The following is a 26,993-nucleotide window of genomic DNA, read 5'->3' as shown; positions in this document are numbered from 1 at the left end:
TACACCCGGCGTTTCCGGGCGTTTTTTTTTGAAAAAAAATCCCTCAGGCGTGTTAATTAAAACGCTATGCACTTACTTGACCAACCAATCAGAGATGAACATGGTCTGACAAAACTTTTGACTTTTGTGTGTGTGTCTTGAACATATGGACGAAAGACTGCCACGTATTTCGTGTGTGTGTTTGACAAACCATTTTTTATAACATTTTTTTATTTATATGGGCATTATTTGAATAATGCCCCACTACACCATTTTATGGTATAATGTCCCTTGCTGACTGGGCTGCCACATGGCGCAAAACGCCCCATGGTGGGGGCATTATAATGTTTAACCATTACGCATGGTCTAATAAAGAGAAAGATTCGTACAAAAAGTATCACATCTAAATAACTATTTTTTTATAAATTTGTTTAGAAGCGTGAATCACATGCAATTAAACCAAGGTTGATCTTAGTTGATATGTAAACCAAAGCTTATCTAATAAACGAGTTTGAGATCAAGCTTTATACATCATACTTAAGAATAGAACAACCTATTTATTTAAAAATAGCATTTATGTAATATTTACATAAAATATTACTGTGCATGTATAATTATGATAAATAAATAGATAGGTTACATATGTTAGTAATAAATATAAAACAACTATAATTGCATAATAATAAATAATGAACGAGTCAAACTCAAGTTTATAAAAATACATATAAGGAGGATTTAAATTTAGAAATGAGGCATATGTAACAAGAATCGGTTAAAAAGGTCGAAATGAAGTGTAGTTGAGCTTTGTCGACTCTTGATTCTTTTAGACTCTAATTTAGAGTCTTAAGATTAAGCTCATCAAATATATGTATATTGGGTTGTTATCGAATGGAGGGCCAGTGTTGTCGTATTTTCTATACGCGGATGATGCTATGATTATGGGCGAGTGATCGGATTTCAATTTTAATAATATGAAGAGGATGTTGAGAATTTTCTATTTATGTTCGGGGTTGACGATCAATTTACATAAGTCCACACTATACGGAATTGGTAAGATATCTAAAGAGGTCAAATCGAAAGCTGATGATTTGGGATGTGGTTCGGGTGAAGTGCCTTTTGTTTATTTGGGTATTAAGGTGGGAGCGAACATGAATAGGGTTGCCAATTGGGAGGTGGTAGAGAACGTGTTCTAGAAACGTTTGTCTAAGTGGAAAGCGGATACTCTATTTATTGGTGGGTGGGTTACTCTTATAAAGTCGGTTCTTGAAAGCCTTCCGACCTATTATTTTTCATTATATAAAGTGCTTGTTGGGTTTATTAAGAAGCTGGAATCTTTGGTTAATAAATTTATATGGGAAAGTGATACAAATATTAAAAAAATGCATTGGTTGTCATGGGACAAGGTCACTCGTTCCAAAAGTGAAGGTAGGCTGGGTCTTAGCAAGATAGAAGCTTGTAATAATGCTATTTTCTTGAAATGGTTATGGTGGTACCGTATTGAAGAAAAGGCATTATGGAGGAAGGTTATTGAGGCGATTCACGGTTCTAGGCGAAGGTGGGATCCGGTTGCTTGTAATAAAGGTATTTCGGGTATTTGGAGCAGGTTGGTTAATTTTGCTAGTAAAATAAAAGTTGGTGATGTGGTTTTTAATAGTATGATTAGGGGGAAGTTGGTAATGGCTCGTCGGTTCCTCTCAAAAGTTTGTTCCCTTCTCTGTTTCGTTTGGAGGTGAACAAGTGGTGTTTAGTGGCAGATCCGTTGGGGACTGGGAGTCACGATGGTGTTGTTTCGTGGGATTGGTCTTTATATCTGACGTCCGAGGACCAGTAAAGAGAGCTAGTTGAATGTCAGAGAATGATCGCGGATGTTCGTTTATCGGTAAAGGTCAATACGTGGAAATGGAATGATGGTCGAATGATGTTTTTCGGTTGCTTTAATCAAAAAATGGTTGAAAAGTGGTATATCTTCCAATACAAGTAACAAATTTATTTGGTGTAAGTGGGTCCCAAATAAATGTAACATCTTCATGTTGAGGGCAATGCTAGATTGTATTCATACTAAAGTGGCTCTAAGTAGGAGGAATATTGATGTGAGGAATACTTTGTGTCTTTTTGTGGAGATTATGAAGAGACGACAGATCATATATTTTCGGCTTGTGGATTTTCTTGTGGTGTTTGACATGGTGTTGCGTCTTGGTGTGGGATTCCAAATCCATACCTTTTTGCAGTTAGCGATGTATTGGAATTACATAATCATTGGGCGACAAATAATGTGAAGAAAAAGATTATGTATGGTATTGGCATAATTACATGTTGGAGGCTATGGAAAGCAAGGAATGAGTTGTTGTTTTCTTCTAAGAGAAGGAGTGTGGTCGAGATTGTATCTGATATTAACGCTTTTGGTTTTTTGTGGTATAGGAATAGATCAAAGTCGAGGTATGTAGATTGGAAAGGATTGTGTAATTTTGACATTATGTAAGTTTGTTTTGGTTTGGTTTGGGGCGTGCTTGTCTCCGTCTTAAAGATAAGTCGTCCTTTGTGTTTTTAATGAAGTTAGCTTTTCAAAAATAAAGGTACCTTTCCTTTTGATTACCTTGGATTAAAAGTGGGAGTAAACATGAATGGATTAAAAAAAAATAGAGCTCGGTCCTGGACATGTATATACAATTATTGTTATAATCCATAAGTTTCTTATTGATATCGCTGGTTGCAAATTTACAATCAAAACCGTTCAAGTGTTTGAGAATCATACTCATTCTCATAGTGTTTCATAGTTTAATTAATCAATTTGCTTCTTCCCCTTTTTTCTAAACAAACTTGTAAACTTTATAATTGGCTTTAACTTCATAAGTATTCTTAATCAATCAAGTTTAATCATTGACCACAAACTTTTCGTGGTTCAACACCCTTCTTACGACTAACTAATGAATTTAAAATACTAAGGAACACATTTTAACTCTATATTTGACAAGTCCTACGAAAAACGATCACCCCCTCCCCCCAACTGTGTTCACCTTTTTGATAAAAGGACTCCACTACCTACCACTTTTGGCTGCCTATGCATGAAAATAGAAGAAAAATGGTTCAAGCGGTCATCATCACTACATGTTGGTGTTTATGGCGAGCTCAAAATAATAGTGTATTTTCCATAAAGAAAGTACACAATGAGTGGTCACTTGATTGAAATTAATTGGTGTTAATCTCGTTTAGATCATTCAGTTAAGTCTGCATGCTTCTAGGATTGTTTTCCATCCTTTGACTCGTGACACTCTGCTTTATATTTGAGTAAAAAAAGTCTATTCGACTTTCAAAAAAAGTTATTTAGATGTCATAATCCTTATTTCCTTCTATCTCGTTAACATTTGGTGAAGCCTGTCCAAATCCCGTAAAGACTTGTCATGTAATTACATGTAATAATAATATAAAACCAAATTTGCCAACCTGCTAACCCTCTAAGGACCATTTTGCAATTTATCATTATTTTCATCTCTATTATCATCGCCACCACCACGACCACCACCACCGTTTATCCTCAGTCTCCACCGTCATCCTCTCCGGCGAGACACTCACACATACACATGGCCACCTGTAAATTCCTCTGCCGGTATTCTCTCTCTTTTCTAGAACTCAGTACAACACGCATTGGAACTTGTACTCCGTCGTTGCACTTTTCCGGCCACCGTCTTCTCTTTCGCAGCTCAGGTAAACACTAACATCATCTCCATTATTGTCCTTCTACATAATAATTTCATTTATAAAACTATCCTCTGCATATGTATAATGTAACTATTGCAAATTTAAATATCTAGGGTTTAAACTTAAGTCCAACCGTCACTCCACAAGACCATACGGTGTCGTTTCAGTTGAATCCGTTGACGATAGTTATACAAGTCCGGATGAAGATGAAGTTAAACAAACTAGTGTTGGAGATTTGATATGGAGAAACTCAAATGATGATGTAACGAGTTTTATGAAGATGGAGCGGGCGATTGAGCCTCGGTCCAATACTCGGTTTCCGTATTTGGATAAGTTTAAGACTGGAAGCTCGTTTTTGAGTAGTCGAGAGGTGTTGGATGCGGTTGAGCCGTCGTTGATGGAGCTTAGGAAGGAGAGGTTTAGGAATGTTGTTAACAATCGGACGTACTCCGTGTGTCTGGTGGTCGAAGGATTGTCGGATGCGGGGAATGTTTCTGCTGTGTTTCGTTCGGCAGATGCGTTGGGGTTTCAATCTGTTCATGTGGTGGCATTAGACAGCAGGAAAAGGTGTTAACCCAATCTGAGGTGACTTAATGTTGATTGAATTAGTTATACGTTTATGTAATGTACTTGTTAGTTTGATGATATGTTGCGAAAGAAGTTGTTTATTTGGTTGTTGGTTCATATGGATGGTTCGTGATTGTGATTTATCGGTTGGTTCAAACGTTTAGGTATAGAGAGCATCGTCATGTTAGTATGGGAGCTGAGAAGTGGTTGGATATTGAGCTTTGGGATACCACTGAAGAGTGCTTTGACGTTTTGAAGTCACGTGGTTATCGCATTGCTACAACACATTTGGGGATGGAGACGGTAGTTATGAATTAGCTATGTTCAGTAAATCAAATGCTTTTTGCAGAGTTGAGACTTTAGTGTTAATGCTAATAATGTGGTGCTATTGACTATTTTCAGGTTTCTGTTTATGATATGGATTGGTCACAGCCTACTGCTATAGTCGTTGGAAATGAGGGCAGGTACGTGCTTGTTGTGTTTGTTAAAGATTATATATTGTTCCTTTTACCTAATGCTATTAGTTACCAGGGTGTTGGTTAGGTCCTGTTAGTTTTCCCGTAAAAAGGTTCTCATGGTTATAAAAAGAAAGATTCTTTACTGGATGTGTCAAATGCTAAGCATAGAGATCATACATCATTCGTTTTTCTTCTTCCTTCTAATTTTTGTTTGGGTCTTTGGGATAGCTTATCACATCATAAAATCGTTACTCTTAGGCTGGACGGTATGGGCACCGTCGCACAGTGGCGGATCTAGGATTCCGACCAAGCGGGAACGTTTTATAAATAGGCGGTAACGAAATCGAAAAAACGTCAAATTTTTCCAAAATTTACACTAAAAACGTCAAAAATTTTCCGACCAAGCGGTAGCGGAAGCTGCGACGGGCTTCGTCGTGGCCTGGCGCCGCCCAGGAGACCACTTCCAGAGGACCGGCGTCCCAGCTTCAGCGTCGAATTCATTGAGATATGGACGGTGGAGACGGTCCACTACAAGACAAACCCCTCTCTCACACACCTATACATACAACATATACATATACATTTTAGGTCCATCCCCCATTTCCTTAGCTCCATCCTCTTTGCCCCATCCTCACACCCGATCTACGTGGCGGATCATCCTCCAAGGGAGGACCATCACCATACCGCATAGCCTTGTAGTCTTATGTCGCGATTACCTTTTTTGTAAGCTCATTTAATGATTAGTTATATCGAGCCGGGGGCCTCACTGGAAGCAACCTCTCTATTCCAACAGATAGAGGCAAGGCTGTCTACATCTTACCCTCCTCAAACCCTACTTTGGCTTTGCTATTGGTGGGATTTACCGAGTATGATGATGATTTAATGATTAGTTATAATATGGCCTCTAATTGTTTGTTTAGGAATATAAACCTAGTTTACATATCTTGATCATAATTGTTTTCACAGGGGGATTAGTGAAGAAGCTTTAAAATTGTCAGATATGCATTGTAGTATTCCAATGAAAGGAATGGTGGACTCGTTCAACGTATCTGTTGCTTCTGGGATACTGATGCACCATGCCGTCTGTGATAGAACTACACGGCTGGTAAGAATCTTGAACCTCACACCATCCCACTTAAGAGAAGTTTAGACATGATTTTAGCACCTGGAACATTTTCTAGACGGGAATTACTTTGCGTCATGGGATTGATTATGATTTTTACAACTTCAAACAACACATTCTATACTTAGTACTATTACAACTGATTATGTGATTCTCTTATTATCCAATAACATATAATCACTTTCAAAATCGCACACCCATCCCCTCTGGGCATAAATCTGTTTTCATACCACTTTAAACACTTGTGATGGTTTGAAAAGTCGAATAACTCGATGGGTTTGAACTTTGATATGAAGGGTGCTCACGGTGATCTGACATCAGAAGAAAAGCAAATATTACTTGCTGAGTTTTCTCTACGACATAGCAGGAGTTCAATCAGCATTGCCCATGAGTACGCCAAGCGTAAGATCGCAGCTTCACCCAAACTCTGAGCATTAGTCTTTCTCATCATTCGGATAATTATCATACTGGACACTATTTGTTGAACTTTACAGTTTTGGACTTGTGAATTGTGATTGATGTACCTTTTTTCTGGCCCAATATGAATACTTAAGTAACATATAATTGTAGTTTTGAAATTATTATTTAAGAAAAAAGCCAACAAGTTGCTTTTCAATCAAACGTAGCCATAACTTATATAATATAAATTAATATTTTACAACTTGATTATGCTAATATAAACAAAAAAGAAACAAAAATAAGAAAATGCTTTTAATCAATAAGGGGCCTCGTGCCATCTGGTGATTGAATTGAAGATTTAGAGCTGTTTTGCATACTCACATCTTCACCATGTTGCTTCCTTTGTTGCGACTTCACGAATTCTTCAATTTTATGCTTCAGTTCTGTGTCTGGAATCAGCATATCTGGTGTAAGATGTGATCGGTTGAATGGATCCGACTGCAATTTAATAAAAAATATTACAAAAACAACACTAGAAGTTGTAACAATCAATGACATGTACGGTATAAACAAGCAGAAAGATCAAAATTTTACAGCATCACTGAGAAGATGTCTCTGAATAACCGGTCGGTCCACTATGATTCTTGAAGATGGTAAGATGACTGGATCTTTCATCAGAGTGTACTGCAGTTTCAACATTTAAAACACCCGTAAGATGATCTTGATTTTATAAAACTTGAAATTCATCGAACACTGTAAAACCGAAACAAACTTACCTGGATTGGATCAAGGAATTCATCGGGAATGTCTCCAAGAATAGCTTCAGCATCCATGGCTTCAGATGCTGCCGCTCTAGCTTTTTTACCAAGATCATCAAAAGCATGTATCATTCTTGGATCTTCACCGATTCTTCTAAGAACATTTGCAGCTTCCGTGAATAACTGCACACGATCCATGATTCATAATTATTGCGTACGGCATCTCACAAAATCTTCTTTAAAACAAATTGACATAGTTCCACGACTAGGAAAAAACAAAAACCTTAAAATATGTACCTGGTCATTGTAGGACCGTCCATCCTTTGTTATAGCAGATGGGAAAATATTCTCATGATCACCCCTCGCCAGATGAACATATATGTTCACAATCTTCAACATAGGAAATAATTAGACGTTGTAGTAATAGTAGGTTTAACAGAGCATTTGTTGTTGTGTTTGTCAAATGTCTTGTATATATACAATAATACAAAAACAAACCTGCTTTAGCAACTGTTTTGGCCGAAACTCATACTTTTCAGGATCCTTCAAGCTTAATGATTTCCTCTGCGGGCCGACAAGTTGTAACAGGAAGTAATTTAACATGCTGGCAACTCTTTCAACCTGAAAACAAGAAGCAACACTCAGAAAACAAGAATACATACAAAAGCATCTCAGCGTCGGAAAAAAAAAAGGATACCATTTCGGGAAGCAGAAAGGGAGCTGTAATTTGCTCGGTGGTGAAAGCAAGCATGCTCACATCTTCCATAGCCAACTTCATGTCGATTCTAATAATCTATATCCATAATAAACCACCATTTACTTAATACGTACTCGTAAAAATATAAAATATATTTCAAAGGTGTAGATATAAAAAACGAACATTTTCTTGAGAGTGGAAAAGTCTAGTTCTCTCCTGCCTCTCTTGTGCGGGTCTTTGTTCCCATTCGGTTGTGTTCGACATCTCGGCTTCCAGCTCCTTGAGCTCAAGAATTTTGTTGAGACTTTCATCAAGAAGAAAGATACTATCGTTTATCAGGAAATTAAGGAAATTCAGGTAAACACCCTTTTCCTCTTCCTTGGCAATCTGAGACAAAGTTAAATGATCTAAGTAAGTCGTTACAAAGTAGGTAAAACCGTAAAAGTAAAGCATATGTAGCAATTACAGATTTAAATTACCTGTTTCCACGCATTCTGGTGTACAGGAACCTGCCAAAGATACTCTAGAAGTTCGGCAATGTTATGGCGTATGTTAAACTTGTCATAGAACTGCACAACAGTCGGAAAAGTGTAAATCACTCGTTTGGTAATGACCCGAGGGTGCAAATATCATGACCCGCGATGGAAACTGGGAGAGAAAAATCACCTGAGTATGGGAGCCCGTAAATTCGATATCAACATAAAGTTTCAGAAGATTTCTGACAAGATATTGGACAGATAGTTGGTGCCCCTCAAAAAGCGTACTTGTGGCAGACAATGTGCCGCTACAGACACAAAGATGAAAATAACCCTAAGTACCCGAAATTTGATCTTTATATCCAAAAGAGTAAAATGCCAAAATCGTCCCCGAGGTTCGGTCATATTTGCTTGTTCCATCGAAAATAACTTCTTTTGCATTTGCGTCCTCGAGGTTTGCGTTTTGTTGCCATTTTCATCCAATTCGCTAACATTGTTTATTTATTCTGTTAAGGTGTGGGGCATTTTTGTCATTTCAGTTAAGATACAACATATTAAAGCTTGGTACAAGCTGTTAATGCATCAAAACTCTTAAAATAAAAAATAAACAACGTTAACGAATTGGATAGAACTGGCAATAAAGCGCAAACCTCAAGGACGCAAATGCAAAAAAAAGTCACTCCGGATAGAACAAGCAAATATGACCAAACCTCAGGGACGATTTTGGCATTTTACACTATCCAAAAATAGAAGTATCCAATTTTGGGCACAAAACAAAAGATTACGAGTATAAAGGTACCTCCTACGAGGCATCCAGCAGTTGAGTACTTCAACCATTTTTGCTCGTAAATACGGATTTCTAATGTACTCTGGACTTGCCATGAACATAATAATGAAGTTCATAAAATCATCCTACCAAATAAAGACGACATAATTTCATAAAGCAACAGAAACATGGTGCTGCAAAAAGGCAAAACAAAATCTGATTAATTTAATCTTTTTACCAGCTTGACACCATCCAAAGCTCGTGGAATCCTAGAAGCGAAAATAAGCAATTCCATAACATCTTCCACAAAATGTTCGGGCATACACGCAAATTCCATAGGGCAAGTTTGTGGTAAAGGCATTTTGAAACCGCCTATACGATCTACTAACCAAACCACCATTAACTGATAGAAAGATAACGCCTGTTGAAGAAGATCTCCGTCCTAAGACATAGAAACGCAAGTGTAGATACGTTAGATTAGTTTTAAAAGAAGTCAGCTTGCATAAACAATGAAAGGACTGTTTTACCCGCAATATCTGAGCTTCGTAACATAGTTTCTCTTGCGTGAATGATTCGATTTCCTTCTCGAGTCGAGCAATGTCCTGTGCTAGTCGAGGTAAAGGTGTTTGTTCTTGCATGGTTTTTAAGGTTGCAAGATTATCCTCACATCTTTGAATGTCCTGCAAATCAGTGTATTCAATGAATAATTGTAATAAGTAATAATATTGTTTCAATAATCAAAACTAATATACATTAATTTTCTATTAACTGTTTACCTGCACAAGATGCTTGAAGTCCGAAAAAGCTTTTAGTAGCCCTAAATTAAGAACCCGTGCAGTCATAAAGAAGCATTCACAAATAAACGAATAGTTTGTAGATTCACGTTGACTTTGAACAGGATTGTTATTTTGTAGCAGACCGGAACTTGAAGTTTCTTGGGAATGAAGCAACCTGTTTTCTCCACTGCTCCCGTTGTTTGGGTTATTTATGTTTAACCATTCAGTAACTTCCTCCGAAGATGCATGAAGGGCGGTTAATTCTCTGTGTCGAGTTGAGACTGACGGTCAAAATAAAGTTAACGATATAAAAAAAAAACGCATATATTCTTGCTGTCGATAAGGTATCTTACTTGAAATCCAACCGAGAACCATAAAATACGTATTTAGGATCGATTTTGTCTTTCTTTGTTGAATTTGCATCCAAAAAAGGCTCACACAGTCTAAGCATAACAGCACTAAGGTTCACGAACATGCCCGAACTCGCAGAAGATATTGGATCAACCTATATCCAATTGCAAATTATTCAACGATAATGAAATGCAAGTACATAGAAAGTTAGAAACAACTACAATCGAATAAACTTCTTACCTGGATATGAGCCCTTGATGCATTTTTGTTGATCACTTCTGCAATATACTGAAGCACATTCTCTCGTGTGCTTGTGTTCTTAAGAAGGGTCCTAAGAACATCTGCCAAGCCAGCATATAAGTTATTCATAACCGTTTTAATCGTCGTGAACGAAGATAAAAGATCAGCAGGGCGTCGTGTCGATGATTCTGAAAAACACTGCTGACTGCACATCCCAAAAACAATTAGGTTTCATACAATTTATATGAAGTAAGCGAAAACAGTTTCAAACTCACCCAACATCGGGCTGACCCTTGAAAATACTCTGATCAGGAAGAGCACTAACATGAAAAAACGGACCCAAGATACTCGTCATCTCAATAACTCTCCCGTTCAAGTAAGCACCTTTCGGAATCCACCACGGATGATTCACCAACGCTCTCGCACCAACCGGAAAACTAATCAAAAACATCAACGCCCTCAACGGCTGCTGAAAGTTCCCAAGCGCGGAACAATTCAGCACAATCCCTCTCAAATCCTCATACAACTGCTTCAACACCGGCTCAACCGACTCATAATCCGAATCCCTAAACAACTCATCCAAAAATCCAGGACAAGACCCACCACTACCACCACCAAAAGCATCAATTGAAGTCGCAACCTCAGCGAAAACCAACGGCAACAAAGGCGAAACATTCGACTTGTTTCGCTCCGAATCCGGAAACATATCAGGGTTACTTAAATGAATTCTACAATAAGAAACTGACAACTTCTTAGCTTGATTAACAACTAACTCCATCTGGGTCCTAACTGATTTGTCTTTCATGTTAACAATCTTCTTTTGTTCTTCACACGCACGACGATAAATCGCAGTTAGGTATTGAAAAGGGGGTTCTGCAGATGTGAAATTACCAGAGAGACGATCAACAAGGACTCGTTCCATTAAATCTTTAGAGAGTTTCAAGTCACCACCTTCGCTTAATATCTCAGCTGCCGTCATCTCCAAGTAAACGATTCGTGGGTCGTTGTTGTTCATTGAGTCGATTAGGGTTACGAGAAAGATTTTGCGGAGGATTATGTCCTCGATTTCTTCGGGTGATCGCTGGGGTTTTGGGGTGGTTGCCATGGGATTGAGGGTTGAGGAGGGTGTTGAAGAAGAAGAAGAAGAAGATGGGTTGGGTCTAAGAAAGTTTAAGAATTTTGGGTCTCCATTGTCAATAAGAACAAACCTTTGTAAAGACTTGTGTATTAGTAATTACATTACATATTAGCATCGATAAAAATAAAAACACTATAAATTTTCCAACGAAATTCAACACACTAACTTTCATACCTGTAAACTAGAAACGAAGCCTTCGGTGACACAATGAGATTCTTCAGCCCATCCATTTAAATATCATAGCCCAAAGCTTTGTAAATTGTTAAGAAACCATAACAAAATACAATTAGTCATACGCCAGAATTCTCCTCAGTTTCAGGCACCCCATGAGTCGTTGGAATACTGCCCAAAGAAATAGTTCCCGTCCTAGACCGATGATATTTTAGCTTCACACTTGTCCGACAATTGATAAACTAGGGAAGAACAAAAATAAGAGATTAAACTTACGAAGAGGGTTATGAAGAAGTGTTTGCATGTCACTATTTGAAGAAAACAAATTCACATGTATACGCCTCATACAACCCTGTACTATATTGGATCAAAGTCAAATCAGTCAGATCTATATGTCGTGTAAAGGCCTGTACGTGGTGTACACAACTATCGTATAGCATCATCGTACAGGCCATATACATGGCGTATATGTGATTGATTTGGCACTGTACTAGGTTTCACCCCATAGTCGGAGGCATAAACCCTACACGCCGCGCACAGGTCTGCACGTGGCGTATATAAAGGTCCCACTTATGGTATCTTGTTAGAGAAATAAACCCTATACGCTACGTACAGACCTGTACGTGACGAGTATAGGGGACCCACTATAACGCTTCGCACTTCCGTACTTTCCTTCTTTAGAAAGCTGTAATCGTATTTCTATTTTTGGAAACTTGTAATCATATTGTACTCGTTATTCACTTCCAAGCTTGTAACCCGAGACTTCGATCATAATGAAATTAATCTTTTATATTTGCACTTGTTATACTTATACTTATACGCAATTAATCTTTGGATACATGTTCGTGCAAACTGAGGCTTATTATACGCTTGATTCTCATTAATACATACACAATACGTAAACCATACATGCATCATACTCGTACAATACCTTGTTACACTTCAAATACCTAAAAATGGGCTAAAATACAAGAAAAACGACAGAAAATAACATAATTACAAGTTCAGGGGCCAAATTGTAACATTTCGAAATTATTGTATTATTCGTTTCCGTGTTTTTCATATTCAACCATTATAATCCGAGACTTATGATCATACTGAACTCATTTTATTTTTATATTTTTTTCTCTCAATAATAATCGAACATATGTGTATTCATATAATCATCAAGACACGTTTAAATCATTCAAAAACCGACTTATGTTGTGTAAATTCGATATTCGAGACCCAACCGATCAACTATTGTGTCATACTATGTTTATAAATTATGTTGGAAACTCAAATTTATACAAATAACAAAAAAGAAATGCATAAAACAAACAAGCCCATGACATTAGGCCCAAAAATAAAAATATACATTAATGGGCCAATTTTCAACTTTCCATATTTCTTTCACCACCTTAAACCCTAATCTCTTCCCTATAAATATCACACTCATTCCACCACTTTTCTTTGCCATTTCTCAAAGAATTTTTCCTCCCTCTTGAAAGTGAGTTCCATATCCTTTCACCTTCTTCTTGTTTTTCGTTGTGTTTTCATACTTCCCCATCTTGGAGAAATTCTTATGAAATGCGGTGAAGAAAGTTAAATTACCGGAGTTCAACGGGTTCGATCCTCAGGGGTGGATTACGAAGGCTTGTTTGTTTTTCGAGATCAACGAGACGCCGGATAATTTGCGTCTCAAACTCATTCAATTGAGTATGACGGGGGTAGCTCAGTCCTGGTTCACCATTCTCACGCAGTTGCGTCCGGCGATCACTTGGCCTGATTTCCAAACGGAATTATTGTCACGCTTCAGTGGATTAGCGATCCACAATCCCTATGAGCAATTGGCTACCATTAAACAAGGTGATTCTATTCATGACTTCATCGATGATTTTGAGTATGTGTTATCCTTGGTCCCTCGTTTACCGGAGTCTCAAACTCTTGGTTACTTCATTGCGGGTTTGAAAGAAGATGTCAAACAACATGTTCGTTTGCATCGCCCCACTACTTGTTTGGATGCTATGTATTTGGCCAAGGATGTCGAGTTGATGCTTCGGCCATCAGATTCCAGTTCTTTGTTGTCGCGTTTTCGGTATTCTCAACCTGTCGGGCTGCCATTGGAAGGTTCCGGGTTCAGACATAATTCATGGGGTACTAGGGTGTCCAAACCTGTTGGAAATTCTGGCTCGGTTAGTGGCTTTGGGGCTGCAGGTTCTCGTGATCGTGGTATTCGCTCCTTATCTCGCACCGAATGGGAGGAACGTCGGAAGAAAGGACAATGCTACAAGTGTGGACAGCCTTATAGTCCTACTCATACTTATCCCAATGGTAAACTTCGTGTAATGTTGCTCGGCGATGATGAACTGGATGACTTCGAAGGGCTGCATTTTCAGTTGGAACACTTGGATGATGGACAATCGGATAGGGGTACTCACACAGCTATGGGGTTTTCTACCAAGCCTTGAGGACAAGGCTTGTGTTATAGGGGGAGTATTGATAGGAATCGTATGTTAAGTTTAGCTTAAATAGTATTTTTGTAATAGTGGAAGGGGGGGTTAGTGTTACTAATACTTTTATAAATAAGGCATTAGTCATGTTAGAAAGGGGGGAATAGAATTAGTAGTTAACTAGGCTCATTGCCATGTGCATGAGAAGGGCATAGCCCTGGGACCCCTTGGGGTAGTTATCTTGTAGATCCTTGTGATCATCTCTTTCAATTCAATACAAGCAGCATCAATTGATTTCAAATTCACTGTTACATCATTCATATCCTATCATGGTGAGTACCAAAACAAAGAAGTGTACAATGAAACGTTCTCAACTGAAGAGAAAAGGACCAGGTTTCTGAGATGGTGGATTCAGTTTCTCAAAAGGAGTATCCGGAAGCTCGATTTTAGCCCGAATGGGGTGTGTACGATTGTTCAAGTTATCGATTTTAAGAACTCGCATGGATCGTTAAGTGGGAGCTTCGTCAAGCTACCAATCAGGCATGGATTCATGTGAAAAATGTTTCTGGTCGAATTTTGTTAAATGATTTCGATCATATCTTGGTTTCTTCATGTGAGAATTTCATTAGAAGTTAAAGATACAATTATTTTTTATTGATTTATGTAATCTTTTAATCAAATTATAGAAGTTTTGATGTCAGGTTCTTGTGAAATTTGGCAGATTTGCATACTTCCGCCATCAAAAGTCTGGAGTGGTCTACATATTGTCTTTAACATTGTTTTATAAAGATATGTAACTAAACGCAAACAATTTAAATGATATATTATAATCTGTTTTTTAGTATTTGATTTCGATCGTTATTAAACATACCCGTGTGTTCACACGGGTCTTACAACTAGTTAGTTAAGAAAAAAGACATCATATTTTATAAAGTGACAAAGCTGTACATGTATTCTAATATTCTATACGGTGACAAAACTGTACATATTGGAAAACCAAAAAAAGTAACTTTATTAGAAAAAAAATAATATTAATAATAATTTTGTTCAAGGCCCTAAAATAGTAAAATACACTGGGCTGCAAGCCTGCAACTCAGTCTCACATTAAACCATTAATAAGTTATTAACCATGGTTTTAGACAAAAATAAAAAGTACCATTATTGTTCAAAGTAACATATGACAAGTTGTACTGTTGGCCAGTGTGAAAAATTGCCTTTTCATTTGTGCATTATTGACTTCACAAAAGCTACCATGATAAAAACTTACCTAGTTCTACCATCCACAATGAATTGGTAAAGTAAATGCATGTTTGGTTAAACTTAACATGTTAAGACAAACCACATGTTCTACAATAAAGGCCTATGGCGATAGATACCTACACATGGTGTGACCCAACAAGATTCATGCCGGATAAAACATCTACTCATCTTGATCCGAACCTGTTTTTGACTCGTTACCTAGCCAGACATGACCCGTCCGTTTTTCCAGGCTTACCCATAACCCATCATCAGCAAATTCATCTTGGGTTTGATTTGATCATGACACTATTCACTAATAAAAGAGCACAAAAAGATCCAACATTAACATGGGTTTGATTTGATCATAAGATAGTTACTTGATTTATAATTTATTCACACAAAGTTATACAAACATTAAAAGCTCAGTTAAAACCACCACAAACACAGCCTCAAATCATCCTATTATTGTGTATGTAAAACTCCCATCACATTCACCAGGCTCTTCATCTACATTCCTTTACAAAACCTGAATCCTGTGAACGAAAGTAGCCAGCCGTCTTTTCATCAACCGGAAGATGGTTTACCATCTTGGAGCGAGATTACAGTTTCAAAAGCGCCAACCAATGCCTTCACTTTACTCTTCCTGCTTTCAACAAGCTTACTAGCCGTTTCTTCTATCACATTATTAAGCAAGCCTTGAGCGTCTTTCTTTTCTTGCTCAGCTTGATGCTTCAAAACAACAGTTTCCGCGCCATTATTCGATTCATTTGTTTCTTCAACGTATTTCTTTTCAAAACTTCTTCTAGAAGCGCGTTGTTGGTCTTCGTTCTGAAGATCTAAAGTTTTGTTTTTATAAGTTTTTCTTGATATATTTTGACCATCTTCCTTACCGTCGATAACTCGCCTTCTGAATTTGAGCCTTCTAGGACTGTTATTCTCGGACTTAAGATCGAGAATTTTACCTCTTCGGAACCTTAGCTTTACGGTTGCATCGTCTTTGTCTTCAGAAATTACCATTTTGCCCTTTCTTAGAATCTTGTAGTTCCCAACTGAAGCTTCCATTTCACTAATATTAATTTCATTAATATTAGCGGTTTCAGACGCTTCTTCTGAAACTTTAGCTTCTTCATCGTCATTATAATCAGACTCGTTTTCTAGAACCTCATCATCATAAAAAGATTCAGAGCTTTCAGACACTGGAGGTGCAATTAACGCTTCTTCGATTATTTCTTTGTCTGAATACGATTGTGAGCTTTCTACAACCTCTTTATCCGAAAAAAGTTCAGAGCTTTCACAGACCAGATGGACGATTGGCGACTCTTCTTCGACCTCATTTTTGTCCGAAAAAGAATCAGAACTATTGCAGACCGTAGGGTTGACCAATTCCATTGACGATTGCTTAAAGTCAAACTCCATGGTCTCATGTTTGACCTCGGATTCAGCCTCAACACCATTCAAGATTTTTGCTTGAACCATTTCAGCAACCGGTTGCTTACGCTCAGTTTTTCGCAACCTGTTTTGGTCCTTTAAAGGCGTCACCTGCTTAACGCCCCTAGATTTTATCGCCTTCAAACTTGCAGCCCTACTGATAGAAGCTTTAGGGGACTGTGATCCATTTAAGGTAACCTTTGCAACTACTTTCTTAACGGTACCCGTTTTAGATGCAATTCCTGTTTTTTTTACCGTTCTTACGTCTTTCTTTACAATCCCACCATTAGACCCTTGTTTCGCCACCGCTGGACTTGATTTCGCAACAGAAGTAGAACGATTAAACGTCTTAACCTCATTCTTTGTTGTTTTCCCATTTGTCGATGAACTCTCTTTATAAACTAACGGTTTCTTAGATGACAACAAAACATCCTTTTTGGTTGCCTTAACGGGCTCAACAGGCGTGTCGATTTCATTTTTCGTAGCAGTCTTGCGTGTCGTTATCTTTTTCTCTATCGGAACTACAGTTTTTGGAACCTTGTCTTTATTAACAATTGTTGTTCTTTTAAACTTTACAGGAACTGCTGTCTTTGAGTGTTCATGTTTCTTACCAAATTTACAAAAATCATGACAAGAACCAGTGGAAGCTCTGAGATAATTAGGAACAATAATACCTTCTTCCTCGATACTTTTTCGAGAAGTTGTTACACCAACGGAATACCGCCTGGTTTTGGCGTCACCAAGATTCGAACCGCCACCAAAACCTATGGATTTCCTTCTCTGCTTTCCATTTTCGGCGGTTTCTTCGCTTGCAGTATTCATTAAAACAAACTTACAGCTTCAGAAATTGATGATCTGAGATTAGAAAAAAAACATATGTTAACTGAATATCTGTATCAGACTGTATGAATATATGTATGTGATGCATATAAATCTATAATAATCAACTAAATAACAGAAATCAAAGTTTGGATCTGCACATAAAATTAAATCAGAATTTAAAAAAAAAAAGTAATAATGATTTTACCAAGCTATTAACTTTGAATCATTTCAACAAAAAACTAATAATCAAGTGCAAATTATAACAGAACCCATCCATATCAATCCACAAGCAAACACAATAAAATTAGAATCGAAATAGTTTAAAGAATACCTCAAACCCAGTCCAAATTCAACGAAAAAGTGGAACAAAAAAGAAGTAATTTAACAACAAACACAAGAATGAAGAACCCTTTACAATTGTCAAGATAAAGCGATCAGAAACATAATACCCAAATCAAAAGGATATAAAAGAATACCGAAAAAAGAAGAAAGTGAAGAATCGGGTATAGCTTTTGTGTTTGGATTACTTTAGCTTAACAGGGAAGCTAAGAACAAAGAGGGTATAACATAAATGGCATTAATAAGAGGGAATTTGGTAGATGAATAACCGAAATTAACGAAGGGTTTTATTTATTTGTTTATGTTAATAATAAAAAAGAAGATAGGGGCGGGGAAAAGAAAGAAACTTGTATACGAAATGTGGGTCTCACATACGAGTTATTATCATATTCAAATTCTCGGGCTCAATTTTCAAATGTGAGCTAATCGGGTCAGTCTAACTTACCCATTTTTTATGCTATTTCCTCTCAAACCCTAAGATAGCTTAGATCATATTGAAAGTTTTAATTTGTTATTTTGTAATTATGTTTTTGGGTGTTTGATCAATGGGTTGCATTTTCACAGACCTTTTAATATGTTGCTAATTGGAGTTCTAAAATGGTTTGTTTTGTTATATATATAAATCGAAAGAGAAAACCCAAAATATAAAGTCTTGACATGCCTAAAAGGATATCCTTGATGCGTAATCACTAATCATAATAGAGATGTCAACATCAAAGCGGTTATACCCTCTGTGCGTCCATATATCCTTGATAATGACAAATAACAATAAGACCATGCACCAGGGGGTATGGGGGAATGTGCCAACGCCACACCACGACTACGCCACGCCTGCTTGGTGTGAGCGTGAAACCCTTTTTGTGGGTGTGTTCATGACATGAATGGGGAGATGCATGATTCTTTTTTTTAATAATTAACCTATGGCCATTGAAATAAAAACAAAATGCATTAAAAACCTACTCACCTTTTCACCCTTCACTAACCATTGCATCGCCCAAGTGATGGTGAGTAGGATCAAGTGAGAGTGAGTAGGATCACATCTGTCTATGTGGCGTGCTTTTCACTTTCAATATCAATAAAAGGGTGTTTGGCAATTTCTGAATGGTTAAGTGTTGAACCAATAAGAGGTCTGAACCATTAAGTGCTGAACCAGTAAGAGGACTGAACCATTAAGAGCGAGTATATTACTTAACCGTTCAGAGGCAAATGTCTGATCAATTCAGATGGGGGTCTTAACCATTCAGACTCAGTATAGTGTTTAACGATTCAGAGGCAAATGTCTGAATCATTCAGATATCTGTTCGCGAAACAAACAGTCTGAATCATTAAGTGTTGAATTAGTAAGAGGTCTGAACCATTAAAGTCTCATTAAGAGGTAAACAAACAGCCCCTAAGACACTTACCATAACACATTATCTAACTAGTATAAGTATTATTTACCTAATGTAAGTTAGGTCATTAAATCTCTCTCACTCTCTCTTATATACGTGTTTTTTTGGTGATAAATGAATGCATATTCTTACGCCGTAGGGTAGCGGGTGATCACAGGGAGAATTCGTTGTCTATGATGAGGCTAAATATATTATATTACGGATTAGATCCATGCCAATTCTTTAAACAATACTCTATAAACTCTCTTGTGAAAGTAAACATCTTAGGTACAATCGATTTGGGGTCTTGCTTCCTCAATAATTATTATTGTATTATTACTATATTGATGAGATCGTTTACCCTCCCGCTTGTGATGTTCTCACGACATGACTCACATCACATAAAATAGTTGTTTTAGGCGATAAGCTAAGATAATATGAATATTTTGCACCGCTCCTTCAAATAAATTCAAAATCTCCCATATCCGAAAAAAAAAAAACACGTGGCTACAATAAAAAAAATCGTCTGGCGATAAGATGGTAAAATATCGTGAGAAGTTGAAATGAGTGGTGGTCACCAAACTCGCACCTTTTTTCCCTCGGGAAGTATGGATTCCACGTTCATTTAGACTTCAAAACCGACCATCAATAAATCCCTTTTTTAATTTATTTATTTCCAATATTATATTCATCATAGATTTGATCGAATATATACCATTCTAGAAGTAACCTACAGAAATAGCCCCTATAGCTTGAAACATATAATTTCTTTTTGAGTTTCATAAACTTCAAAGGTAAATTAAAGCCAAAAGCCATTTCTTGGTGATTTTTTAAATAAAAAAAAGTTAAACATAAATGTGAAATTGTGACTTGTAACATACATGACATTTAAATAAAAAGCTTTCAACTGTTAGCTACCTTTAAAAATACAAAAGAAGGTAAAAAAGAAAAAAATAACTTAAACTTACAATGAAGCTTAAAAAATAACTTTTGAAACAAACAAGATAGGACATCCATGATCAAAACAGGTGTGGCCATGCACAGGGGCGGATATACCTTAGAGAAAGGGTTATCTTCGCTACCCCTTGACGCTCCGACGGTAGTGTAATTTTTTAAAAAATTGACAATTTTCGATTTTGCTGTCCCTATAGATTTTTTTTTTTGAAACGTCGAATTATTTTTTAGATCCGTCACTAGCCATGCAATGGAGCCAACGCAACGAGGCTAAAGTTCCTCATGGATACATCTCATGATGCTTCTATTCAAAAGGAGCTTCGTAATCGAAGCGAGGTACATACTAACTAAATAATTAGATGTGACTTATTGGTATTCGGCTTAGATCACGATGAAAATTTATTTTCTTTTCTTCTCACCGACACTATTGTAACCAAATACATCATACAACTAAATTAATGAAGGCCTAGCGGTTGGTTTGGGAAGGATAAAAACAAATTCTTTTGTGACATGGTTAAAGAAATTAAACTAAGGCTAAACTTAAGCATTTCCATATATAATCCAAGGACAATTTCAATAAACTTCCAAACACTTAATTTATGCATAGTTCTCGAACAAATAAAATACGTGAAATTTGGATCTTGGGCCATTATAGTTTTCTTCAACAACTATTTGTATTTTATCGTACCTAGGAATTAACACATTCAAGATATTATTTTTCTAATGGGAGTTTGACAATACATACAACTCAAACATGTTAAACTAAACAACAACAAATTGACGCTAAATGCTAATTAAAAAGTATTTCGAATATTCATACTCACTGTTATCGTCTCGCCATTGCTTTCTTTGTCTAGTTTTTGCGGTTCTATATATACAAGTCATTTCAAGCTCTATACATAATACATATAAAAATATTTTATATATATTTACTATTTTAATTCATTTTGATTTTAATTATGTTATTTAGATTTTTCTATAATATTGCTAAAAAAATTAGGTATGTTTTTTAGGCTTTTTTAATTAGTTTTCGAGTTTTCACATTAACTAGTGATTTTCATTTCAACCTTCCTTTACTTACATAACTCCAGATACATAGATATCACACTAATGATTCACATGTGGTTGATCACACACATAATATCTTGATCAATTAAGAAAAAGTAAAATATATTTGGTAAGAGATTCAAGAACCATTATTGACCACTTATTTCATATGCACATGTGTATTTTAGACGTAAATGCATCTAACTTGGTTGCGTTGCATTCAATTCTACTGGTGCATACATGACATGAGAAATATATTTTTTTGAACAACAATTTTATACAACTGAATACGACGTTACTTTGCACAATTGCACTTATAATGATTCGAACCTACATACATCACTTTTATGGGAGGTAAATACCATACCACTAGATCACTAGGTTACGGATATATAGTATAAACTATAATTGATCATCTAAAATAGTATATTAATTTTTTTAACAACAATCTAATCTACACCTAATTCTACATCATTGTTCATTACGAAACTCGAACCCTCAACCAATTAAAAAAAAAACACCATTTTACACATTTTGATTAAAAAAAACAGTTGATTAGTAAAATATGTCCTTTTGAGATTTTCAATCTAACGGATTAGGTAACAGGTTCACATCTGCATCACTTTGCTGCATGTTTAAGAGTGAATAATGGGAGCACAAAATTCATCATTGTTTTCTTGAATATATCTATGAGTGGTCACTGAAATAAAAAAGGTAACACCTTTTTATTTCTTTTCAACGTGTTAAAAAAATCCGCTTTTCAATTTGTACATCTGAATTTCCATACAAACACATCAACTCCAAGTTCAGAAAAAAAAAAAAAAAAAAAAAAAAAAAAAAAACATTACCCCTTCATTATTGACTTACTCATTGCAGGGCTAACAATTTCTGACACGGATCTGTGAATAAGACACGATACGGAATTAAATGGGTTTGGGCCATACATGTTTTGTGTCTAAACATGTCGACTTGTTTATAACATGACTAAATTGGTGTCTAAACATTTTAAATCCGCCTAACCTGTTTATTACCCAATTAAACCCATTCAAATATCTAATCTTAAAACCTTTTAAACTAATTAACCTTTTAATTACATAAGAAAAACACTAGCGTTATTGATGTGCTTACTTCGATTCTTCCTTCCTCTTTGCAGCCTAAATATATTACAGCAGGTTCAGTCCTCAGCTTCGCAACCTTCATTTTTCCAATCGATGCGCTTGCATCTAAGATTATGTTAATCGTGTTTAAACGGCTCGTGTTGGGTAACACGTTTATTATATAGGTTTGTGTTTGTAGAAATGACATGTTCGGTTTTGACCCAAGTGCACATAAAATTTAACCTACTAGCATACATTCTTTCTCACCGAAGCTGTTGCAACCGCACTAGCATTACTGCATTAGCATTAAACATTTAGACTGAGGGGAGTGGGGCGTCCACCCCTACTCAAGAAGCCCCAAGAAGCCATGAACACCGCCCCCCATGGCGTCCCCAAGGGCGTCCCAAGCCATGGCGTCTCCCACAAGTCGCCCAAACTCAATCTTTTCCTTTTTCATCAACCAATCAAAAACCTTCCTTTTTCAAACAACCAATCATAAGTCTTGGAGGGGCATCTTGAGTTGCCATGAACACCACGCCCCCTTTTTTGAGGACGCCCCAAGCCGCCCCCAAACGCCACGTGTCGCAAGACGCCCTCTTTTGAGGACGCCCCACTCCCTTCAGTCTTATAACACATATAAAAACATCCCGAAAAACGAAGATAAAAACAGAAAACCATCAAATTTTCAGAAAAAAAAAGGTCATCTTAAAGTATTTCAATTAAATTCACAAAATTTGACCAAAATATGCAAAACAACTTTTAAGTTTGTCAACCATGTTCATGAATGGTTCCCAAACACAAACCCAAAGCAATATGCAAAATTTAATGTACCACTTACAAGTCATTATAATAACATTGCTCTGGAATTGAAAATTTTACCTCTCATGAACACAAAACAATAAAAAATGTAATAATTAATAAATATATAACCTCTCACCAATTCCCTTTTTTTTTATCTCTTATGAACTTTAATGGGAACCATTCATGAACATGTGTATATCATCTTCAGCATTCTTTAATCTGCAACAAGAACAGTAAAAATGTGAACTTTAGCATTAATTAGATTAAAAATGAATAATCTTTGCCAATAATCATTGTTTTGAAATAAAAAACCGACCTGCAAACAACGCACTTGGAGTTGATTCTCATAATATAACACACACGCATTTCTGCTGCTTCGGGTCACTTTTCACTTTCATTTCTGTTAAATGATAAAGAAATCTTATGATTATAACAAGACAAGAGAATATCTAATTTGTTTTATAACGGTAGTGCATCATGTCGAAGTCAAACTGATTACCATCCAAATCTTGGTTTTAAAAGACGCTAGACAAGATACACGAGGCGTTGCTCTATGTACAACCAAAAGTTTCATCTCTTTTACATATCAGTCTTCTTCTTCAAGTAAACCGATCATAATCTGTTCATCCTTTTGATTGTTTTTATATCTCAGCCTCATCTAGATCCTAATTTTGACCCACGTGTGCATGAAGCGCCATCTCAAGGCCGATAGGCCCGCTTTTTAAAACCAAGATCCGAACTCAAAAATTCCATATGCATTTTGTTACAAACTTAAAAGTATGTTAATATACACAATAACCTCTCCATCCAAAGAAAGCAAAAATTTCCATTTATATCTTGTGAGAATTTAAGCATTTCCATTTCTAGAAAGTTTTCATGTCCAATCAGTTGTACTATCTAACGAAAATGTGGTAGTTGGCTAGTTTCCAGCATAGTTATTAAAGCGAGTGCCCAGGCGTGCCTAGGCACAAATAAGGCCCCGGGCCCAACAAATCGCCCTGAGTGCGCCTCGCGCCTTTAATAACTATGTTCATGTCATAGTTATTAAAGCGAGCGCCCAGGCGTGCCTAGGCACAAATAAGGCCCCGGGCCCAACAAATCGCCCTGAGTGCGCCTCGCGCCTTTAATAACTATGTTCATGTCATAGTTATTAAAGCGAGCGCCCAGGCGCGCCTAGGCACAAATAAGGCCCCGGCCCAACAAATCGCCCTGAGTGCGCCTCGCGCCTTTAATAACTATGGTTTCCATTATAAAATTATCAATGTTTCTATTTCCTAACCAAGTTACATTTATCTACATGCCCACTATCAAAATTGCAATGCATCGATGAGACTATTTAAAAGATAATAAGAAAATGTAAAGATCAAATGAATATGTTTGAAAACGAGGCTAACCTTTTTGTTGAGGTGGTTGACTAACAACAACGTGCATGGTTGTAACGCCACCAGGGACATCACACAAAGGACTCCTGCATTCTCCTACTGTTTTGTTGTTCTCTAATATTTTCCCACCACTAATTATTTTCAAATCTTTTACCGTTCTTGGAGCATTATTCTTCTCTGCAAACATTAAAAACTGAGATGAATGAAACTCAGGAAAACATTTTTTATAGTCGTTACATGTGTACACGAGTCTTTTGTATATTCACAAAAGGATTGTTGTTTAAAACTCTTCTTAACAATAGGGGTTTTGTTTTAACTTTTGTACACTTCTATCTTATCACTTCTACATGGCTCTTCATCGTTTACTTGTTCCCAAGGTTTAAAAGAACGGAAACGAGTTTCGAGGCGTTTTCCCTTCGCCTCACGAGACGTAAGCCTCGAGGCGAAACGAGGCGTAAGGCCGAGGCGGTATTAATAAATAAATATAGAGATTAAATATATTATAAAAATAATAATACTAACTAATTTCATCATCAGATTCATCAAAATCATCAAAAACACACTTAAAAAAGACATGAAATGCTTGAAATTGACACAAAAAGTCAAAAACAACTATCAAAATCCCCTGAGGCGCAACTTTCTTAGCGCCTCAGTCCCTCTGAGGCGCATATACATTAAAACCACCATGAGGCGCGCCTCAGATTCATTTTTTAGCCGTTTCGCCTCGAGGCGCGCCTTGAGGCGCACACCTCAAACGTTTTTTAAAACCATGCTTGTTCCATGTTCTCATTTCATTTGTTTAAAGGGGCACCATTTCAACTCAAAATTTGGAAACAGGTCAATTTGAGTTCCTTTTTATCAACGAGTAAATATACAAAATAGCTTTGAAGGAATCAACTCAAAACAAGATTATCATTTTAATAAAAATAATTTGTTATGATATTTAATATATCAATTATTTGTAAAATTCGAATAAAAATAGACAAAAAAAAAACGTTGAGGTGAATAGAATGTGATTTAGTTAATAAGTTGTTTGCATTATTATTGTACTAACCTTTGGGCCATTGAGAAAGTATGCTTTCCTTCAAAGATGCAACACTTGCAGCCACCGGGAAGCTTTTTGGACCAATATCCGATCCATCAATTAATCGAAATTTAATTTCCAATGAATCTTGCACGCCAGACATATTCCAATTTCGATAGAATATATTCCTTTCGCGTCTAAACACCCGAAATCTTCAGTTAGATGGCTAAAAAGTTTTTAACAACTCAGCAAGACAACATAGAAGCCACACAGACAAAATCTTGAGTTTGATCTAAGACCGTCAACTCAACGTGCACCACTGCACCCTGAAAAGTTCCAAACTTTGATATCAGAAAACAACTTGCACACACTGTAAAGTTTAATAATCACTAATGATTGTATTGAGTGGATGACAAATTCTGATTATTTAACGAAGTAATAGTTAACTAACCTCTAAACAATTAGACAATCTAAAGTAGACATATGTTAATCACCTTTAAAACTCACACCCAAATACCCTCTTAGCTATAATGTAATCAATCCATAAATAATAACAATTCCGGGTGTAAATCGATGTAAACAAGGGCAAGAATCAAGATGGCTACAACTTCAAAACCATCAAATACCAACAAATCTTTAACATAATTAGTTCAAGAAGACCAATATATCACTAACAGGATCAACCAAATTAACCCCAAAAGACACTCAACTCAAATGTGCTAAATCTTTAATATGAGTATTTAAAAAAACCATACACCCACAAGATATTGAAATTGTTGATTCAATAAAATCAAACAATCACTCCAATCTTTAACTGAATCATCATTCAAATCAATCCCCCAAAAAAGTCAACGTCCACCAAAGAACACACAATATACTAAATTATAAATCAAGAAAACAAATACCCACTAAATTTATATGTAAAAGAATCAACATTTTGGTGGAATCTTTCAAATGGATCTCCAAATTTAATCGAAAAAGAAGTCAACATAATATACCCCGGCCCATATGATGATGAAAGAAATAGATTAAAAGGGATCAAGATTTTGAGGGAATTGTGCTTACCCCAACACTGATGAATCCGGTGAAGAACAGAGATGATTGGTATGCTTTGTCGATGAATTCGGTTGATTACAGAAGTTGTATATGAATCGTGTGAAGAGGAAATGAAAGGATGAAGATTCGTATAAATAAAACTATAACTATTTTTTGATATTAAATATAAAAATGTGCCGACTCACCTCGTGAAATTCGGGTTCATTAACTAAACGGCTTATTTTTAATTAGGCTTGGGCTCAGGCCCATACTCATTTAAGCTCGGCTCGGTTTAAGTTTATTTTTGACCCAATCTCAAATAGGTTGCGAATAGCTCGGTTTGTTTACACCACTAGGCTTGCTACAGGTAACCACGATCATTAGAGCTGCGTTTTTTTTTACATATTGATGAAACAATGGTTAACCGG

At 36.5% G+C, this 26,993-nt stretch overlaps 4 protein-coding genes across 6 annotated transcripts; 1 reads left to right on the top strand and 3 right to left on the bottom strand.

The window, feature by feature from the left end:
* The first annotated feature begins 3,437 nt into the window (after window positions 1-3,437).
* On the top strand, window positions 3,438-6,384 carry LOC110879112 (tRNA (guanosine(18)-2'-O)-methyltransferase). The gene is made up of 6 exons (XM_022127516.2): window positions 3,438-3,681; window positions 3,789-4,242; window positions 4,407-4,545; window positions 4,645-4,706; window positions 5,667-5,805; window positions 6,120-6,384. Exons 1-6 carry the CDS (start codon window positions 3,558-3,560, stop codon window positions 6,252-6,254), a joined length of 1,053 nt encoding a protein of 350 aa, XP_021983208.1. The 5' UTR covers window positions 3,438-3,557; the 3' UTR covers window positions 6,255-6,384.
* LOC110879111 (probable ubiquitin conjugation factor E4) lies at window positions 6,378-11,630 on the bottom strand. The gene is made up of 16 exons (XM_022127515.2): window positions 10,562-11,630; window positions 10,287-10,491; window positions 10,049-10,200; window positions 9,696-9,960; window positions 9,447-9,599; window positions 9,158-9,361; window positions 8,953-9,065; window positions 8,344-8,461; window positions 8,157-8,246; window positions 7,861-8,064; window positions 7,678-7,773; window positions 7,479-7,601; window positions 7,278-7,370; window positions 6,999-7,163; window positions 6,817-6,906; window positions 6,378-6,720 (listed from the first exon to the last, which is right to left on the bottom strand). Exons 1-16 carry the CDS (start codon window positions 11,389-11,391, stop codon window positions 6,535-6,537), a joined length of 3,087 nt encoding a protein of 1,028 aa, XP_021983207.1. The 5' UTR covers window positions 11,392-11,630; the 3' UTR covers window positions 6,378-6,534.
* Window positions 11,631-15,599: 3,969 nt separating this feature from the next.
* Window positions 15,600-18,165, bottom strand: LOC110879113. Of its 2 annotated transcripts, none has more exons than XM_022127518.2 (2): window positions 17,993-18,165; window positions 15,600-17,549 (listed from the first exon to the last, which is right to left on the bottom strand). In XM_022127518.2, exon 2 carries the CDS (start codon window positions 17,514-17,516, stop codon window positions 15,831-15,833), a length of 1,686 nt encoding a protein of 561 aa, XP_021983210.1. In that variant the 5' UTR covers window positions 17,517-17,549; window positions 17,993-18,165; the 3' UTR covers window positions 15,600-15,830. The 2 variants fall into 2 exon arrangements, with proteins under 2 accessions (XP_021983210.1, XP_021983209.1); XM_022127517.2 differs by lacking the exon at window positions 17,993-18,165 and adding an exon at window positions 17,848-17,986.
* A 4,858-nt stretch (window positions 18,166-23,023) lies between these two features.
* On the bottom strand, window positions 23,024-26,743 carry LOC110879114 (membrane-anchored ubiquitin-fold protein 1). 2 transcript variants are annotated; one of them, XM_022127519.2, is made up of 5 exons: window positions 26,596-26,743; window positions 25,561-25,856; window positions 24,519-24,683; window positions 23,441-23,524; window positions 23,024-23,343 (listed from the first exon to the last, which is right to left on the bottom strand). In XM_022127519.2, the coding sequence occupies exons 2-4, from the start codon at window positions 25,691-25,693 to the stop codon at window positions 23,469-23,471; spliced, it is 354 nt and encodes a 117-aa protein (XP_021983211.1). In that variant the 5' UTR covers window positions 25,694-25,856; window positions 26,596-26,743; the 3' UTR covers window positions 23,024-23,343; window positions 23,441-23,468. The 2 variants fall into 2 exon arrangements, with proteins under 2 accessions (XP_021983211.1, XP_021983212.1); XM_022127520.2 differs by having other exon boundaries at window positions 25,561-25,727; window positions 26,596-26,721.
* Window positions 26,744-26,993: the final 250 nt, after the last annotated feature.

Source organism: Helianthus annuus, chromosome 9 (assembly GCF_002127325.2).
Source record: "Helianthus annuus cultivar XRQ/B chromosome 9, HanXRQr2.0-SUNRISE, whole genome shotgun sequence".
In the NCBI taxonomy this organism is placed as follows: domain Eukaryota; kingdom Viridiplantae; phylum Streptophyta; class Magnoliopsida; order Asterales; family Asteraceae; genus Helianthus; species Helianthus annuus.
Note: the sequence above shows the minus strand (reverse complement) of the source record. Positions and strands in the feature narration are given on the sequence as shown.

Excerpts from the sequence above, each read along its gene's own strand:
- LOC110879112 (XM_022127516.2), top strand. The coding sequence starts at position 3,558 with ATGGCCACCTGTAAATTCCTCTGCCGGTATTCTCTCTCTTTTCTAGAA. Across the intron at positions 4,243-4,406 it reads GCATTAGACAGCAGGAAAAG|GTATAGAGAGCATCGTCATG; the intron begins GTGTTAACCCAA and ends TCAAACGTTTAG. Across the intron at positions 4,707-5,666 it reads GTCGTTGGAAATGAGGGCAG|GGGGATTAGTGAAGAAGCTT; the intron begins GTACGTGCTTGT and ends TTGTTTTCACAG.
- LOC110879111 (XM_022127515.2), bottom strand. The coding sequence starts at position 11,391 with ATGGCAACCACCCCAAAACCCCAGCGATCACCCGAAGAAATCGAGGAC. Across the intron at positions 8,462-8,952 it reads TGCTGGATGCCTCGTAGGAG|CGGCACATTGTCTGCCACAA; the intron begins GTACCTTTATAC and ends TTGTGTCTGTAG. Across the intron at positions 7,774-7,860 it reads TTTTCCACTCTCAAGAAAAT|ATTATTAGAATCGACATGAA; the intron begins GTTCGTTTTTTA and ends TTATGGATATAG.
- LOC110879114 (XM_022127519.2), bottom strand. The coding sequence starts at position 25,693 with ATGTCTGGCGTGCAAGATTCATTGGAAATTAAATTTCGATTAATTGAT. Across the intron at positions 24,684-25,560 it reads ACTTTCTCAATGGCCCAAAG|AGAAGAATAATGCTCCAAGA; the intron begins GTTAGTACAATA and ends TAATGTTTGCAG. Across the intron at positions 23,525-24,518 it reads TCAACCACCTCAACAAAAAG|AAATGAAAGTGAAAAGTGAC; the intron begins GTTAGCCTCGTT and ends ATCATTTAACAG.
- LOC110879113 (XM_022127518.2), bottom strand. The coding sequence starts at position 17,516 with ATGAATACTGCAAGCGAAGAAACCGCCGAAAATGGAAAGCAGAGAAGG.